This window comes from Alligator mississippiensis, chromosome 15, assembly GCF_030867095.1.
Source record: "Alligator mississippiensis isolate rAllMis1 chromosome 15, rAllMis1, whole genome shotgun sequence".
Classification (NCBI taxonomy): domain Eukaryota; kingdom Metazoa; phylum Chordata; order Crocodylia; family Alligatoridae; genus Alligator; species Alligator mississippiensis.
The window spans coordinates 3,892,192-3,906,953 of NC_081838.1; the positions used below are offsets into that span (position 1 = coordinate 3,892,192).

Here is a 14,762-nt window from a genome sequence, read left to right on the forward strand (position 1 = left end):
TGTCTGACCCCGAAAGCTGGCTTACGAGTTGTTCCCCAACTACTGAAGTCGGTCTAAGGAACGCTACCGGCTTCACCCAAAGACCCGCCTCCTTCCTGCACTCTGCGCCTGCGCCTGGTGCAAGGGTGCTCTCAACAAAACTTTATTGCTCCACTGAGACGAATGGCTTCACTTCGTATCAACAAAACTTTATTGTGCCCACTGGGAACTTCACCACAAAGGGAGGGGGGAAAGAGAGGAGTGGCTTCAACAAAACTTTATGGTTCCCGGAAGTGACAGCCCTTTCCTTATTGTGAAACTTTTTTTCCCAACAAAAACGTTATTGTTTCAAGCAGGGACTTCCCCCCGTTTAATGAAAGAGCTTTTTCAACAAAACTTTATTGTAGCCGGAAGTGACACCGCGGCCCGTTGTTGCCGGATTTTTTTTTTTTTTCAACAAATCTTTATCGTTCCCCCACCCGCGGACAGCGGCGGGCAGGATGGCGGCGGCGGCGCTGGGGGCCGGGGGGGGCCCAGCGGGGCCGGCCGAGGCGGAGGCGGCGGAGCCCCGGCGGCGGCCGCACGGGATGCTGAAGCTGTACTACGGCCTGCCGGACCCGGCGGCGGGGGAGGCGGGGCGGGCGGCGGACGCGGGGGGGCCCACGGACATCAACGGGCCCCGCTTTGACCCGGAAGCTTTTCTCACCAAGGTGACCCCTGACCCCCCGTGCCGGGGCTGGGGGGGGGGCTGCAGGTGGGGAGTGCGGGCCACCAATATGTCTGGGGGGGGCAGGGGCTGCAGGCGGGGAGTGCGGCGCACGGGGGGGTCCTAGCTCTCACCGCCGCCCCGCAGCTGCAGAAGGAGTGCCCCCTGGCGCAGCTGATGGACTGCGAGACCGACATGGTGAAGCAGATCCGGGCGCTGGACAGCGACATGCAGACGCTGGTGTACGAGAACTACAACAAGTTCATCTCGGCCACAGGTACCGTCCCGGGCGTGCGGGCTCCCGGCCCCCCCCAGCTGGGGACATCCCAGGTGTCCGAGCTCCCAGCCCTGTCTCCCCCCCCCCGCGCAGACACCATCCGCACGATGAAGAACGACTTCAAGCGCATGGAGGACGAGATGGACGGCCTGGCCGCCAACATGGCCGCCATCACCGAGTCCAGCGCCCGCGTCAGCAGCACCCTGCGCGACCGCCACGAGCAGATCGCCAAGCTCTCGGGTAGGGGTCGCGGCCGGGGGGGGCAGGATTCGGGGCTGGCTGGGCCTGGGGGTCAGCAGGGAAGGTGAGGAGAGGGGCGCCAGACTGTCTGGGCCCGGGTTGTGGGGCAGACAAGGGCGCCAGACTGTCTGGGCCTGGGGTTATGGGGTGGGGACTCCAGACTGGCTAGTGATGGGCGGGGGGGAGGGGCTGAGCATCAGGCTGCTTGGGCCCAGTCGTTGGGGGGGGGGGGAGGGGGGCAGGCCTAGGGACAGGATTATAGGGTCCGAGGGGGGTGTCAGGTTGGCTGGGGGGGCACAAGGCTGGCTAGACGCAGCAGGGGTGTGGCTATGGGGTGGGGGTTACAGGGACCACAGGGGGTGCCAGGCTGGCTGGGGCTGGGTCTTGGGGGAGGGGGAGCCTGGGCATGGAGGTATGGGACGGGGCTGGGGGTGGTGGGGCAGAGCGGGGGTCTCACAGCCCCTCCTCCCCCTCCAGGTGTCCACACGCTGCTGCGGAAGCTGCAGTTCCTGCTGGAGTTGCCGGCGCGGCTGACGCGCTGCGTGGAGCTGGAGGCCTACGGCACAGCCGTGCGCTACCACGGGCGGGCACGGGCCGTGCTGCACCACTACCGCCACCTGCCCTCCTTCCACGGCATCCAGGCCGACTGCCAGGTCATCATGGCCGGCCTCGCCCAGCGCCTGCGCCAGAGGTTCAGGTAGCGTCCCCCCGCCCCTACCCCGAGCCATTTGCGTGAGCTCCCAAGGCTGGGCCTGGCAGGGTGGACACAGCCTAGGCGCCACATTCACTCTGAAACCTACAAACGCCGCACAGCGCTATCTCGGTAGGCCATTCATCCTGACACCTACCGATGACACGCGGTGACATCTGGGGTGTTTTTACTCTGAAACCTACAGCTGATGCACAGTGTGATCTTGCCGGGTTCACTCTGAGGACTACTGATGACATCCGTGGTCTGGTAGGTCAGTCACTCTGAAACCCACTGATGACACGGTGTGATCTGAGCGAGTTGCTGACTCTGAAACCTATAGCTAGCGCACAGTGTGATCTTGGCAGGTTCCCTCTGAAAACGACTGACCCCACAACACAGGATCTAGGCCAGGGGCGGGCAATTATTTCAGGCGGAGGACCGCTTACCCAGTTTTGGGAGGCTGTGGAGGGCTGCATGGATAGCTGTGCCCCTTGACAGGTGCCCTGCCCCCTGGTCACCATCTTGGGACCGATGTCCCAGGGCCACCACTGGTGTGGGGCCCAGAGCAGGGCGCAGGCTGGCAGGGGTCTCTGGAGCCGGGCTAGGCTGCATCGGCAGGGAGAGGGGGGAGCTGACCCAGCTCCATAGAGCCCCTGCTGGCTGGGACCCTGTCCCCCTGCCGCCCTGCTCTGGGTCCCACTGGTGCTGGCCCTGGGGCACCAGTGCAGACCCCGTGCTCCCACTGGCTCCCCAGCCACTCTCACCCAGTGCCCCCCAGCCCCACGGTACAGGCGGGGCAGCGCACAGCCCCGACCCCCTGCTTGCCAGCAGGGAAGGAGCTGGTGCTGAGCATGGGGAAAAGTGCCCCTCGCCCACCCCATGGCCGGTGCTCCCTGCTGCAGCCGCTCGCAGCCTACGCGGGACTGGAGCAGGCACAGGTAGCCCCAGGCGGGCTGCAAGCGGCTGCAGCGGGGCACCAGCCACACCGCAAGGGAGGGGTGGCTCGTCCCTGCGCTCAGCGCCAGCTTGTAACCCAGCCCGCTGCCAGCCCACTGTTGTTGGAGCCCGCTGGGCTTCCCCTGGGTCCTACTGCCCTTGGTTCCTGTCATTTTTTGACAGGAACCAAGGACAGAGAAATATTAATTTTCTACATTTTTTAGGGGCCCTGCGGGCCAGATAGAATGGCCTCACGGGCCGTGTTTTGCCCATCCCTGATCTAGGCTGACCCCACAAGACATGACTAGGCAAGTTATTCACTGAAAGCGACAGATGGTCCGCAGAATTATCTCTGTGGGTTGTTCACTCTGAAACCTACTGAGGATGCACAGTGTGATGGAGGTGGTTGTTCCTTCTGGAACCTCCTGACACACTACGTGACTGTGGTGGGTTGTTCACTCTAAAACCTACTGACAACACAAAGACATCGCAGGGGCCAGTTCACAGGGAAGCCTACCGATGACATGCAATGTAATTTCAGCTGGCTGTTCACCATGAAGCCTACTGGTGTCACATAATGTGATCTTGGCGGATTGTTAGCTCTGAAACCTAATGGTAACCTATGCGGTGTGATCTCAGTGGGACCTTCACTCCAGAGCCTACTGATGACACATCACGTTACCTCGCTCGGCTGTTCACTGCAAAACCTGATCACATTGACTTGCACCTCGTGGTTAGCATCTCTGATTCCCATCTTTAAGTTATGGTCCTCATTTACTGGGTGGGATCTGGGGCCTAGGATCTGGGCTCTGAACCCTTCATCTTAAACACCCAATGGTCCCCTTGTCATCCTGGCAGTCATGTCCACTCTGGAACCTACTGACAAGGCAAATCCTAAATTCCTTGATAACACCCACCCTACAGGTTGCCTCTGTTATGGACTGAGAGCAATCATTAGCAGACAGGATTCAATGTCCACACTCATTAGACGGGATTCAGTGTCCATGGCCTGGTCTCTGAATCACCCTGCTTCATCAGCTGATTGCAACCAGGCCGTTCACTCTGAATCCTACCAGCATCACAAATCCCAACCGTGTTAATTTCTGCCCCGTGGTTCACATCCACTGTCTTGGAGTTACAGTCCTGAATAACGGGCAGGATTCGGGGTTTAGGATTTGATCTCTGAGCACTTTGTCTTAAACAGCCCTTTGCAACATTGGCCGTTCACTCTGAAGCCTACTGAAAACACCAGTCTGAGCCCTGTTAGTTTCCACTCTTCAATTTGTACCTCTGCCATCGCTGTCTTGGAGCTACAGGCATGACTGTTGGACATGCTTCAGTGGCCAGGGTCTGGTCTCTGACCCATGTAACTTAACCAATTGCAATAACTCGTTCATTTTTAAACCTACTGATAACACAATTAATAACTGTATTAGTTACTGCCCTCTGATTTATATCAGTCTTGGAATTACAGTTCTCAATAAAAAGCACAAGTCAGGGCCTATGGTCCGGACTCTGAACCCTTCATCTTAATCAGCCATTTCCAACATGGCTGTTTGCTCTGAGGCATAATGACACCACAATTCCTGACTGTTAGTTTTCTCGCTTCAATTTGTACCTCTGGCATTGCTGTCTTTGAGCTGCTGTCCTCATTTATGAATGTGATTCAGCATCCAGGATCTGGACCCTGAACTGTCTAAATTAACTAACACATTTTAACAAGGTGTTCACTCGTAAACCTACTCACAACACAATGAATGGCTGTGTTAGTTTCCACCTTTCGGTCTACATCTCCGTTATCGCCGCCTTAGAATTATAGTCCTGAATAACAAACAGAATTCAGGGCCCAACATCTACACTCTGAACAATCTGGTTTTCAGCTGTTCACTCTGGAACCTAGTGATGGTGCTAATCCCAATAGGTCGCCTGGATTTAGGGTCCAGGACCTAGATGCTGATATTCAGAGCCCGCTATAACTGTCTGCAACTACCCCCCCCCCTACTTTTTTGCAGGGACGGGGGCTCTGGGGCCAAGGACCTAGCGGAGTGTGTGGAGCTGCTGCTAGAGCTGGAGGAGCCGGCTGAGGAGCTGTGCGATGAGTTCCTGGCTCATGCTGGTGCCCGCCTGGCAGCTGAACTGGACACACTAGAGGCAGAACTGGGCCCTCCAGGCGGGGCCCCAACCTGCGACATCCTTGAGTTCACCGACCGCGGCTGCAACAGCTTTGTGGGCAACCTGTGCCTGGTTATCGCCTCTTACCAGGAGCTGTTCGTGAGCCGAGCGGGCGCCGCCCCCATTGCCCCCATGGCCCGAGCCAAGCTGGCTACCTTCGTGGAGGGGCTGCTGGGGCGCTACTTTGGGCTGGTGGAGAGGCGGGTGCAGCTGGAGAAGGGCGTGGGCGACAGCTCCCTGCTGGTGCGGGCGCTGGACCGCTTCCACCGGCGCCTCCAGGCTCTGGAGCAGCTGCTGCCGGGTGCAGGGTCAGCGAGTGAGGGCACGGCCATTGTGGAGCGAGCGGCCAGGGCACGGGTGGCCCAGTACCTGCAGGCCCTGCGGGGCTTCTACCAGGACTGCCTGACGGACGTACGCCAGGCCCTGGCTGCCCCCCGCCTGGCCGGCAAGGAGGGGCCTGGCCTGGCCGAGCTCCTAGCTACCGTCTCAGCCTCGCTGCTTGGCCAGGTTAAGGCCGTGCTAGGCTATGTCCACCTTTTCACCGCCAGGGATGTTGCCTTCTCCAACAAGCCCTACTTCAAGGTGAGCCCCATTGGGGACCCTCGGTCTTGCCCTGCCAACCCTGTTGGTACCCCTCACTCCTGATCCACAGCCCCCTGCCCGCCACAGCCCTGGCAGTGCCCCTCACTCCTGCCCCTTCTCCATCCCAGGGTGAATTCTGCAGCCAAGCTGTGCGTGAGGGGCTGGTGGTTGGGTTCATCCGGGCCGTGTGTGGGACAGCCCAGCAGTTTTGCGAGGCACCAGGGGACCGAGGCGGCACTGCACCCCCCGCCCTGCTCCTTCTTCTCTCCCGCCTCTGCTTAGACTACGAGACCTCCACCATCAGCTACATCCTCACCCTGGCCGATGAGCAGTTCCTGGTGCAGGTGGGTGGGGGGCTGGGGTGGGTTGGGGCAGGGTGAGGTGTCTTAACCCCAGAGGCCACTTGTCCTGGAGCTTGGGGTGGTGGGGGTGTCTAGATCCAGGTGTCTTAGTCCTGGAGGCTGCTGGTCTCAGGACCAAGGGGTTGGGGTCCTGTGTGGATACAGGTGTCTCAGTCCCAGAGGCTGCTTGTCCTGGAGCTAAGGGGCTGATGGCAGAGGAGTACCTAGATCCAGGTGTCTCAGTCTTGGAAGGTGCTTGCTACAGGGCTGAGATTACTTCTGTCTGGATAGAGGTGTCTCAACACCAGAGGCTGTTTGTCTTGGAACTAGGGCTGGGGGTAGGGGGAACACCTAGATCCAGGTATCTCGTTCCCAGAAGCCGCTTGTCCCAGGACTAAGGGGCTGGGGTCCTGTCTTGATAGAAGTGTGTCAACCCCAGAGGCTAGGTCAAAAGCAGCTGGGGGGGCGGGGGGCAGTCTTGGGGGTCTCCTCAAGGAAACCCTTATATTTGAAGTCAGGCCACTCAATCCCCTAGACCGCCCCTCGGGGCTTGGGTGGGCAGGCTGAGGGATCACTGACCCCATAAGGACAAGGTTGGAGAGATTTGGGTGGGCTCTTTTGGGACCCTCCATCCTTCTGGGGGAGGGGGTAATCTCAGGATAAGGCTGGGGGGTCCCAGCTGCCCTCACTGTGATGGGGGGAGGGATCTTGTCTACCCTGATTCCAGTTATGGGGGATCCCAGGGTCCCCTGGATCTAATGGGGGGAGCAGGGGATCCCAGCTGCCGGTGCTGTGATGAGGGGTCCCAGCTGCCCCTTGATTTAATGGGGGGGGGGGGGGGGAGAATCCCAGCTCCGGGGTTTTGGGGTGGGCATCCCCGCTGCCCTGAGTTGAGTGGGGGGAGAATCCTGGATCTAATGGAGGGTCCCAGCTCCCCTGACTGTGACGGGGGTTCCCAGCTCCCCTGAGTCTCGCTTGAAGGGAAGGGGTTGCAGCTGTCCTGGATCTAAGGGGGGGGACCTGGCTGCCCTTGCTGTGACGAAGGCTCCTGGCTCCCCTGCCCCCAGCCCTGACGCTTCCCTTGCCCTGCAGGCCGAGGTGGCAGGGACGCCGGGCAGCGTGCTGTGCGCCGAGGCCCGGGCGGCCGCCCAGCGCCTCCTCACCCACTACGTGCGGGTGCAGGGCCTGGCTGTGTCCCAGATGCTGCGCAAGAGCGTGGAGACGCGCGACTGGGTGGGCACCATCGAGCCCCGCACCGTGCGCGCCGTCATGAAGCGCGTCGTGGAGGACACCACTGCCATCGATGTGCAGGTGGGGGCTGTGGTTCGGGAGTGAGGGGCAGGGGCTCCTGAGCCTGGCCTGACTTTCCTCCCCCTGCCCCACCATCTCCTTGCCCAGGTGGGGCTGCTCTACGAGGAAGGCGTGCGCAAGGCCCAGAGCAGCGACTCCAGCAAGAGGACCTTCTCCGTGTACAGCAGCTCCCGGCAGCAGGGCCGCTATGCACCTAGCTACACCCCCAGGTGAGGGGGCTGCAGGTCAGGAGTGAGGGGCACTGGCAGGGCTTGTGGGGGCAGGGGGCTGCGGGTCAGGAGTGAGGGGCACTGGCAGGGCTTGTGGGGGCAGGGGGCTGCAGGTCAGGAGTGAGGGGCACTGGCAGGGCTTGTGGGGGCAGGGGGCTGCAGGTCAGGAGTGAGGGGCACTGGCAGGGCTTGTGGGGGGCAGGGGGCTGCGGGTCAGGAGTGAGGGGCACTGGCAGGGCTTGTGGGGGCAGGGGGCTGCGGGTCAGGAGTGAGGGGCACTGGCAGGGCTTGTGGGGGCAGGGGGCTGCAGGTCAGGAGTGAGGGGCACTGGCAGGGCTTGTGGGGGGCAGGGGGCTGCGGGTCAGGAATGAGGGGCACTGGCAGGGCTTGTGGGGGCAGGGGGCTGCGGGTCAGGAGTGAGGGGCACTGGCAGGGCTTGTGGGGGCAGGGGGCTGCAGGTCAGGAGTGAGGGGCACTGGCAGGGCTTGTGGGGGGCAGGGGGCTGCGGGTCAGGAGTGAGGGGCACTGGCAGGGCTTGTGGGGGCAGGGGGCTGCGGGTCAGGAGTGAGGGGCACTGGCAGGGCTTGTGGGGGCAGGGGGCTGCAGGTCAGGAGTGAGGGGCACTGGCAGGGCTTGTGGGGGGCAGGGGGCTGCGGGTCAGGAGTGAGGGGCACTGGCAGGGCTTGTGGGGGCAGGGGGCTGCGGGTCAGGAGTGAGGGGCACTGGCAGGGCTTGTGGGGGCAGGGGGCTGCAGGTCAGGAGTGAGGGGCACTGGCAGGGCTTGTGGGGGGCAGGGGGCTGCGGGTCAGGAGTGAGGGGCACTGGCAGGGCTTGTGGGGGCAGGGGGCTGCGGGTCAGGAGTGAGGGGCACTGGCAGGGCTTGTGGGGGCAGGGGGGCTGCGGGTCAGGAGTGAGGGGCACTGGCAGGGCTTGTGGGGGCAGGGGGCTGCGGGTCAGGAGTGAGGGGCACTGGCAGGGCTTGTGGGGGCAGGGGGCTGCGGGTCAGGAGTGAGGGGCACTGGCAGGGCTTGTGGGGGCAGGGGGCTGCGGGTCAGGAATGAGGGGCACTGGCAGGGCTTGTGGGGGCAGGGGGCTGCGGGTCAGGAGTGAGGGGCACTGGCAGGGCTTGTGGGGGCAGGGGGCTGCGGGTCAGGAGTGAGGGGCACTGGCAGGGCTTGTGGGGGCAGGGGGCTGCGGGTCAGGAATGAGGGGCACTGGCAGAGCTTTGAGAGCAGGGGTCCTGGCCGGACTAAATCCCTGCCCCTCCCTTCCCAGTGCCCCCATGGACACGAACCTGCTGAGCAACATCCAGAAGCTTTTCTCCGAGCGCATTGACATTTTCAGCCCTGTGGAGTTCAATAAGGTGAGCCCCCCAGTCCACCCCCCACAACAGGGCCCCCTGAGGGACAGAGCCCCCTGCTCCAAACACCCACAGACATCGGCTGGGACCCCTGAGGGCTGCCCGAGACAGAGCCCCCTTGTACCTTTGGGACCCGCTGAGAGACGGAGCCCCCCCCAACACAGGCCGGGTCCCCTGTGATGCCCATGGCAGACAGCCCCCCTGTGTCCCCTTGGGACCCCGATAGATGCAGTTGCCCTCCCTTGACACAGGCTGAGTCCCCTGTCACCACATGGCAGACAGTCTCCCCCATGTCCCCTTGGGACCCCCAGTACAGGCCTTGCCCCCTGCCAGACGGAGCTGCGAGGAGCTGGTGCCCCAGTACCCTTGGCCCAGCTGAGATGACCCTCCCACCCATAACAGGCCCCCCCATTCTTTCCAGGGGACCACGGGTCATATTCCACACACCCCATCCATCTGGGGGGGTGAGTGGGGGCCCCTAGCTCATGGCGCCTGCCCCCCACAGGTCTCGGTGCTGACGGGCATCGTGAAGATCAGCCTGAAGAGCTTCCTGGAGTGCGTGCGGCTGCGCACGTTCGGGCGCTTCGGGCTGCAGCAGGTGCAGGTGGACTGCCACTACCTGCAGCTCTACCTGTGGCGCTTCGTGGGCGACGAGGGGCTGGTGCACGGGCTGCTGGACGAGATTGTGGCCAGCGCCGCCCACCGCTGCCTCGACCCCGTGCCCATGGAGCCCAGCGTCGTGGAGGTCATCTGTGAGCGCGGGTAGCTTCGCCCTCTGACCCTGGGGGGGGTGGGGGGAAGACACTGGGGTGTCTGGGGCCAGTGAAAGAGGTGTGGCTAAGGGCAGAGGTGTGGCCAGTGATGGGGGTGTGACTGAGGATAGGGGTGTGGCCAACTGGGGTGGTAATGGGTGTGGCTAAGGATAGGGGGCATGGCCAACCAATGGGCGTGGCTACAGATGGGGGCATGGCCAACTGAGGGTGCTGATGGGTGTGGCCAGTGCTGGGGAGTGGCTAAGGTTGGGGCATGGCTCATGGTGTGGGTGTGGCCAGCTGGGGGTAGTGTTGGGGCATGGCCAGTGATGTGGGCGTGGCCAAGGAGCACTAGGGATGGGGGCAAGGCAAGCTGTGGGGGTGGGGCTTGCCCCTGCCCTGGGGTGGGCTGGGGTTGCACCCCTGTGCACTGCTCCTGCCCTGTGCTGCAGGAGGGGCTCTGGGGCTTCCCCGAGGTAGGGGGGAGCCCATGTGTGCCCTTTGCCCCCCTCTACTCCATTCAGGAGGGGGCCGCACTCAATAAACCCACCCACGGTCTCACGGTGTCTCTGTGACTCCTTTACCCCTGCCCACGTCTGCCCGCTGCCCTGGTACCGGGGGTTCTGTGCAAGCCTTGATTTTGCCCCCCTGGGGCAGTGAGAGCCCCTCGCTCTTGGGGGGGCAGAGCCGCACGCCAGGCTGATTGCAGTGTCCCCGGTGTTGTAACATCCCCTCAGCCCTGGGACGTCCTGTCCTGTCCTGTCCTTTCCTGTCCTCACCGCACTGGAGGGCTGGGGTGGGGAGCTGCAATCTGGAGCGTTCCCAGGCACCGGGGTAGGGCAGGGGGAAAGCCCCGGCCTGGCCAGCCCAGAGCAAGGCGTTACAGGCCCCTGTTCAGACCCCCCAGGCTGAGCTCAGCGGGCGCTGGGTGCTGTACAGACCCCCAGGCCAAGATCAGGGTGCTGGGCACTGTAGACCCCCCAGGCTGAGATCTGTAGATCCCCCTGTGCACTGCACAGACCCAGTGGGATGCAGCCTCTGCCCCGACAAGCCCCAAACCCCACGGTCTGAGGCAGCTGGAGGATCCTTCTCCCCAGTGGACACGGCGATGGGGTCAGGGGCAAGGCATTGAAATCCCCAGGTCTCACTGCCCCGCAACCCCCGGGCTCTTGGGTGGGTCCAAGACCTCTTGTGCCTGGGGACCAGGAAGGGACCACCTGGGGGACGATGCCACTGAAGTTGTTGGGGCTGGGAGCCCGCACAGCTGGGCTCTTGCCAGTGCTGGGAGGGGAGTGGGGGCTGAGGGGCGAGCTGGAGGGGCAGGGAGCCTGGGCACTTGGGTTCTCTCCAACGCGGAAGCAGGGCTGGGGCTGGTGGGGGAATTTCCCTGGTTGTGCAAGTTCCTTGAGGTCTTCTGAGCTAAGAGCATCTGGGGCAAGAGCCGAACACCCCCTGCCCCCCCCAGCGCTGCTGGCCAGGGGTTATATACAGCACCAAGTACGCAGCCGGTGACAGGGACGATGGGTGCAACACGGAGCGGGTGGCTTGGGGCCTGGGCCCCTCATGGTGAGTCAGGGAGACAGGGTGGAGAGGGTGACGGCTCAGGCCCCTGCCCGGGCACGGGCTTCTATCACTGCTCCTCACCAGGGGCTGCCAGTAGCAGCGGTGCGGGCGCTGGCAATGCCATGGGCTTCTCCTCCCCATTCACCCATCCCTTTACACCCCACTCTGTCCGTCTGTGCCCGTCCATCCGCCTGTCTTTCCATCTATCCTGCCCTCCCCATCCATCCCATCTATCTATCAGAGTGTCTGTCCAGCTGTCCGTCTCTGTTCATTTACTTGCTTGTCTGCTTGTTCATCTATCCCCCCATATGCTCCCAAGTGCTGCCCATCCATCCACCCCCCAGGCCCCCTCTATCTGCCTGTCTCTATCCATCCATCCTCATACTCCTGCCTGTCTGCTTGTCTATCCGTCCCTGTACCTTATACCCTGCTACTTTGTCTGCCATTCCTCTCCATCTCTCCCTCCTTCCCCTCCGCATCCCTCTCCATCCATCTATCCATCCACCCCGGTACAGAGGGGTCTCAGCCCTCCCCATACTGCCTGGCTTGGGCACAGAGGCTGATGATGACCCCCTGCACCCACTGGGCACTCACCCCCCTCCATTGCCCCTGTAGGTGCAGTGCTGGCTCTGCTGGCCCTTGTGGTGCTACGGACAGCTGGCGCTGGGACCTGCCAGGTCTCCATGGTCCATGGGGCCATGGTGACTGCCTGCCCAGCCCAGGGACACCACATGGTGCCCCCAATCGACCCTGCCACCCGCGTCCTCCTGATGCCCTTCAACCGCCTGATGGAGCTCACGGTCGCCTCCTTTCCCTGCCTGGGGCGGCTCCAGAAGCTGTACCTGGGGCAGCAACTGGGGGGCACCCTGCGTGTGGGCCCAGGCGCCTTTGCCAACCTCCCCAACCTCACCCACCTGGACCTGGGGGGCAACAAAGCACTGAGCCTGGACCCCGCAGCCCTGGCCGGCCTGGGCCAGCTTGAGGTGCTGCTGCTGGATGCCAATGGGCTGGATGAGGCTGTGCTGGAGGGTGGCTTCTTCCGTGACCTGGTGTCTCTGCGGCACCTGGATCTGAGTGGCAACCAGATCCGGCGCCTGCACCTGGACCCCAGCTTCCAGGCCCTGAGGGCACTGGAGACACTAAACCTGAGGCTGAACAGCATCAGGGCAGTGTGCGACGGGGACCTGGCAGCTCTGGCTGGGCGGCACTTGACCCTGCTGGATCTCTCCGACAACCGGCTCTGGGGAGCGGAGGCCGGAGCCTGTGGGAGCCCCTTCCTCAATCTCACTGTGGACACTCTTGATGTCTCCTCCAACCCTTGGGATGTAGCCAGGCTGGGATGGTTCTTGCAGACCCTGGAAGGCGCCAGGCTGGGGCGTCTCCGTCTCCGGCGCTCGGGTGCTGTCGGCAGCAACTTTGGCTTCAGGAACCTGCGGGATCCATCAGCCGAGACTTTTGTGGGGCTCTGGGGCAAGGGGCTGCAGGCGCTGGATATGTCTGGCTGCTTTGTGGCTGAGCTGGGACCCCGCATCTTTTCACCGCTGCCTGAGCTTCAGGAGCTGAACTTGTCCGGCAACCGGCTCCATCGCATCCATGCCAATGCCTTTGCCGGGCTCCAGAGCCTGCGGGTGCTGGATCTCTCTGGGAATCTGCTGGGGGAGCTGGGTGTGGAGGGACTGGGAAGTCTGTGGGCTTCCCCCCTGGAGAGCCTGGACCTCAGCGGGAACCATGTCGGGGCAGTGGAGCCGGGGGCGCTGAAGGGGTTCACAATGCTACGGATGCTGGATCTACGGGACAACGCCCTGCGGCAGGTGCCCCCAGGACCCCTGCCTGCCCTGCGGCGCCTCCTGCTAGGCCACAACCGCCTGGTGTCGGCTTGGGGGCTGCGGGTGCTGACACGGGGCCTGGGCGAGCTCGATCTCTCCTTCAACCGGCTCCGGGACCTGGCGGGGGTGTGGGAGGAGCTGGGGGAGGCCACAGGGCTTCAGGCTCTGAACCTGTCAGGGAACGGGCTGAGGGGGTGCAGGGAGGCTGCCCCCCCAGCACTGGCTGGCCTCCAGGTCCTGGATCTCTCCCGCAATGCCCTTGGGCAGGGCAGGGGGGCAGGGGGGTGTCTGGCAGGGTTGGAGGGGCTGCGGGTGCTGAATCTGAGCGGCAATGGGCTGTGGCTGCTGCCCGAGGGGGGTTTCCAGGGGCTGCGGGTGCTGAGGGAGCTGGATCTGTCGGGGAACCCCTTGGCAACCTTGTCTGGTGGGGTCTTTGGGGGGCTGGGGGTGCTGGAGGTCCTGGACCTACAGGGGGTGCCCCTGCTGTGCCACTGCAGCCTGCGCAGCCTGGCGGCCTGGCTGGGGGCTGCCAACGTGACACTGGCCGAGGGGACATCCTGCCTTGGGCTAGAGCCCCCCTTCCCTGAGCAGCCCCTGCTGCCCTTTGTCCAGAGTGCCTGCCCCACTTAGCACTGCCTGCCCCAGATGCCTGGGCTCTGTCCCAGCGTGGGGAGGGGGAGTGGGGGCTGTGGATAGAACCTGGGGAGTGTGGATGGGGGAACAGACTGGGTTCTCCCCACTTCTGGCAGGGGAGTTGGGGCTGGAGGGTTCGAGCAGGGTTAGAGCAGGGGTGTGGTGGGAGTCTGGCCACCTGGGTCCTCTCTCCTTTCTGCGAGGACCTCCTGTGGCAGGGCGCCTGGGCTCTCTTCTCCTCAGTGCCATTGAGCTGACAACACTGAGCCCTTTGGGTGAGTCCAGACATGCCAGCAAAACCAGGGGTGGCTGCGGTCTGGGCCGTGGAGTGGGGCTTGTGGCATTGTGGGGGTCAATACCTCATGAGTGGAGGCAGGGGGAGGCCAAGGCCGAAGCCCAAGGGCTGATTGCTGCTTTTCCCCTGGCTGGGGTCCATTTATCTGTGGTCTTTGCCAATTAAATGCTGGTTGTGGCTTTAAAGGACTCAGTAGTTGGAGCTGGGGCTGGGACGGGGCCTCAGGTTGGGCAGAGATGGGGTCACGATGTGCCAGGAACAGTGGGAAATGTGTGAGCAGCTGGGATGCGAGTGTCCTGGTGTAACCAGCCCGTGTCCCACCCCAGAGGTGGCTGCTTCTGAGCTGATGGGGCCCTGGGCAGGGGAAGGAGGCCTCCCGCAGGCCTCCTGCTATGATACCCCCCTCACAGGGTCGCTCTAGCTGCTCCGCCTTGGTGGCCCTTACCCCCAGCCCCAATGCCCTGTCATGTGCCCACCACTCCTTGCTGGGCACCGGGATGTATTTAGCTCTTAATCTGAGACCGTGAGTCAGTGGCTCTGGCCCTGCGGGCACTGAGGTGGCTTCGCTCTTGCCAAGTCATGGCTCTGGCAGGGACCAGGGGAAGCAACGTGACAGCTCTAGGACACCCAGTCTTGTGCCCCCACCAGAGCCAGCTGCATCCAAGGAAGGGGTCACACGTCCCCAGCCCTGATGCCCCCTAGAGACAGCTGCATGCATTCTCCTCAGCTCTGACACGTCCCACCCCAGAGCCAGCTGCATGGTATCCCCGTACCCCCAGTCTCCCAGGCCCCACCCCAGAGGCAGTTTCTGTTATACTCAGTTGCCAGCACTGCCCACTCCAGAGCCAGCTGCAGAACTGTATCCTCAGCCCAGACCCCACCCCCCCGG

The 14,762-nt window shown here is 63.2% G+C and overlaps 2 protein-coding genes across 3 annotated transcripts; both read left to right on the plus strand.

Annotated features, from left to right (window-relative positions):
• Positions 1–221: 221 nt before the first annotated feature.
• On the plus strand, positions 222–10,114 carry VPS51 (VPS51 subunit of GARP complex). Of its 2 annotated transcripts, XM_014596426.3 has the most exons (10): positions 278–689; positions 833–962; positions 1,056–1,202; positions 1,680–1,899; positions 4,842–5,583; positions 5,712–5,927; positions 7,017–7,235; positions 7,323–7,444; positions 8,720–8,807; positions 9,310–10,114. In XM_014596426.3, exons 1-10 carry the CDS (start codon positions 480–482, stop codon positions 9,568–9,570), a joined length of 2,355 nt encoding a protein of 784 aa, XP_014451912.2. In that variant the 5' UTR covers positions 278–479; the 3' UTR covers positions 9,571–10,114. The 2 variants fall into 2 exon arrangements, with proteins under 2 accessions (XP_019347500.2, XP_014451912.2); XM_019491955.2 differs by lacking the exon at positions 9,310–10,114 and having other exon boundaries at positions 222–689; positions 7,323–7,459; positions 8,720–8,804.
• A 962-nt stretch (positions 10,115–11,076) lies between these two features.
• On the plus strand, positions 11,077–13,575 carry LOC102571488 (toll-like receptor 5). The gene is made up of 2 exons (XM_019491954.2): positions 11,077–11,122; positions 11,735–13,575. The coding sequence occupies exons 1-2, from the start codon at positions 11,077–11,079 to the stop codon at positions 13,573–13,575; spliced, it is 1,887 nt and encodes a 628-aa protein (XP_019347499.2).
• Positions 13,576–14,762: the final 1,187 nt, after the last annotated feature.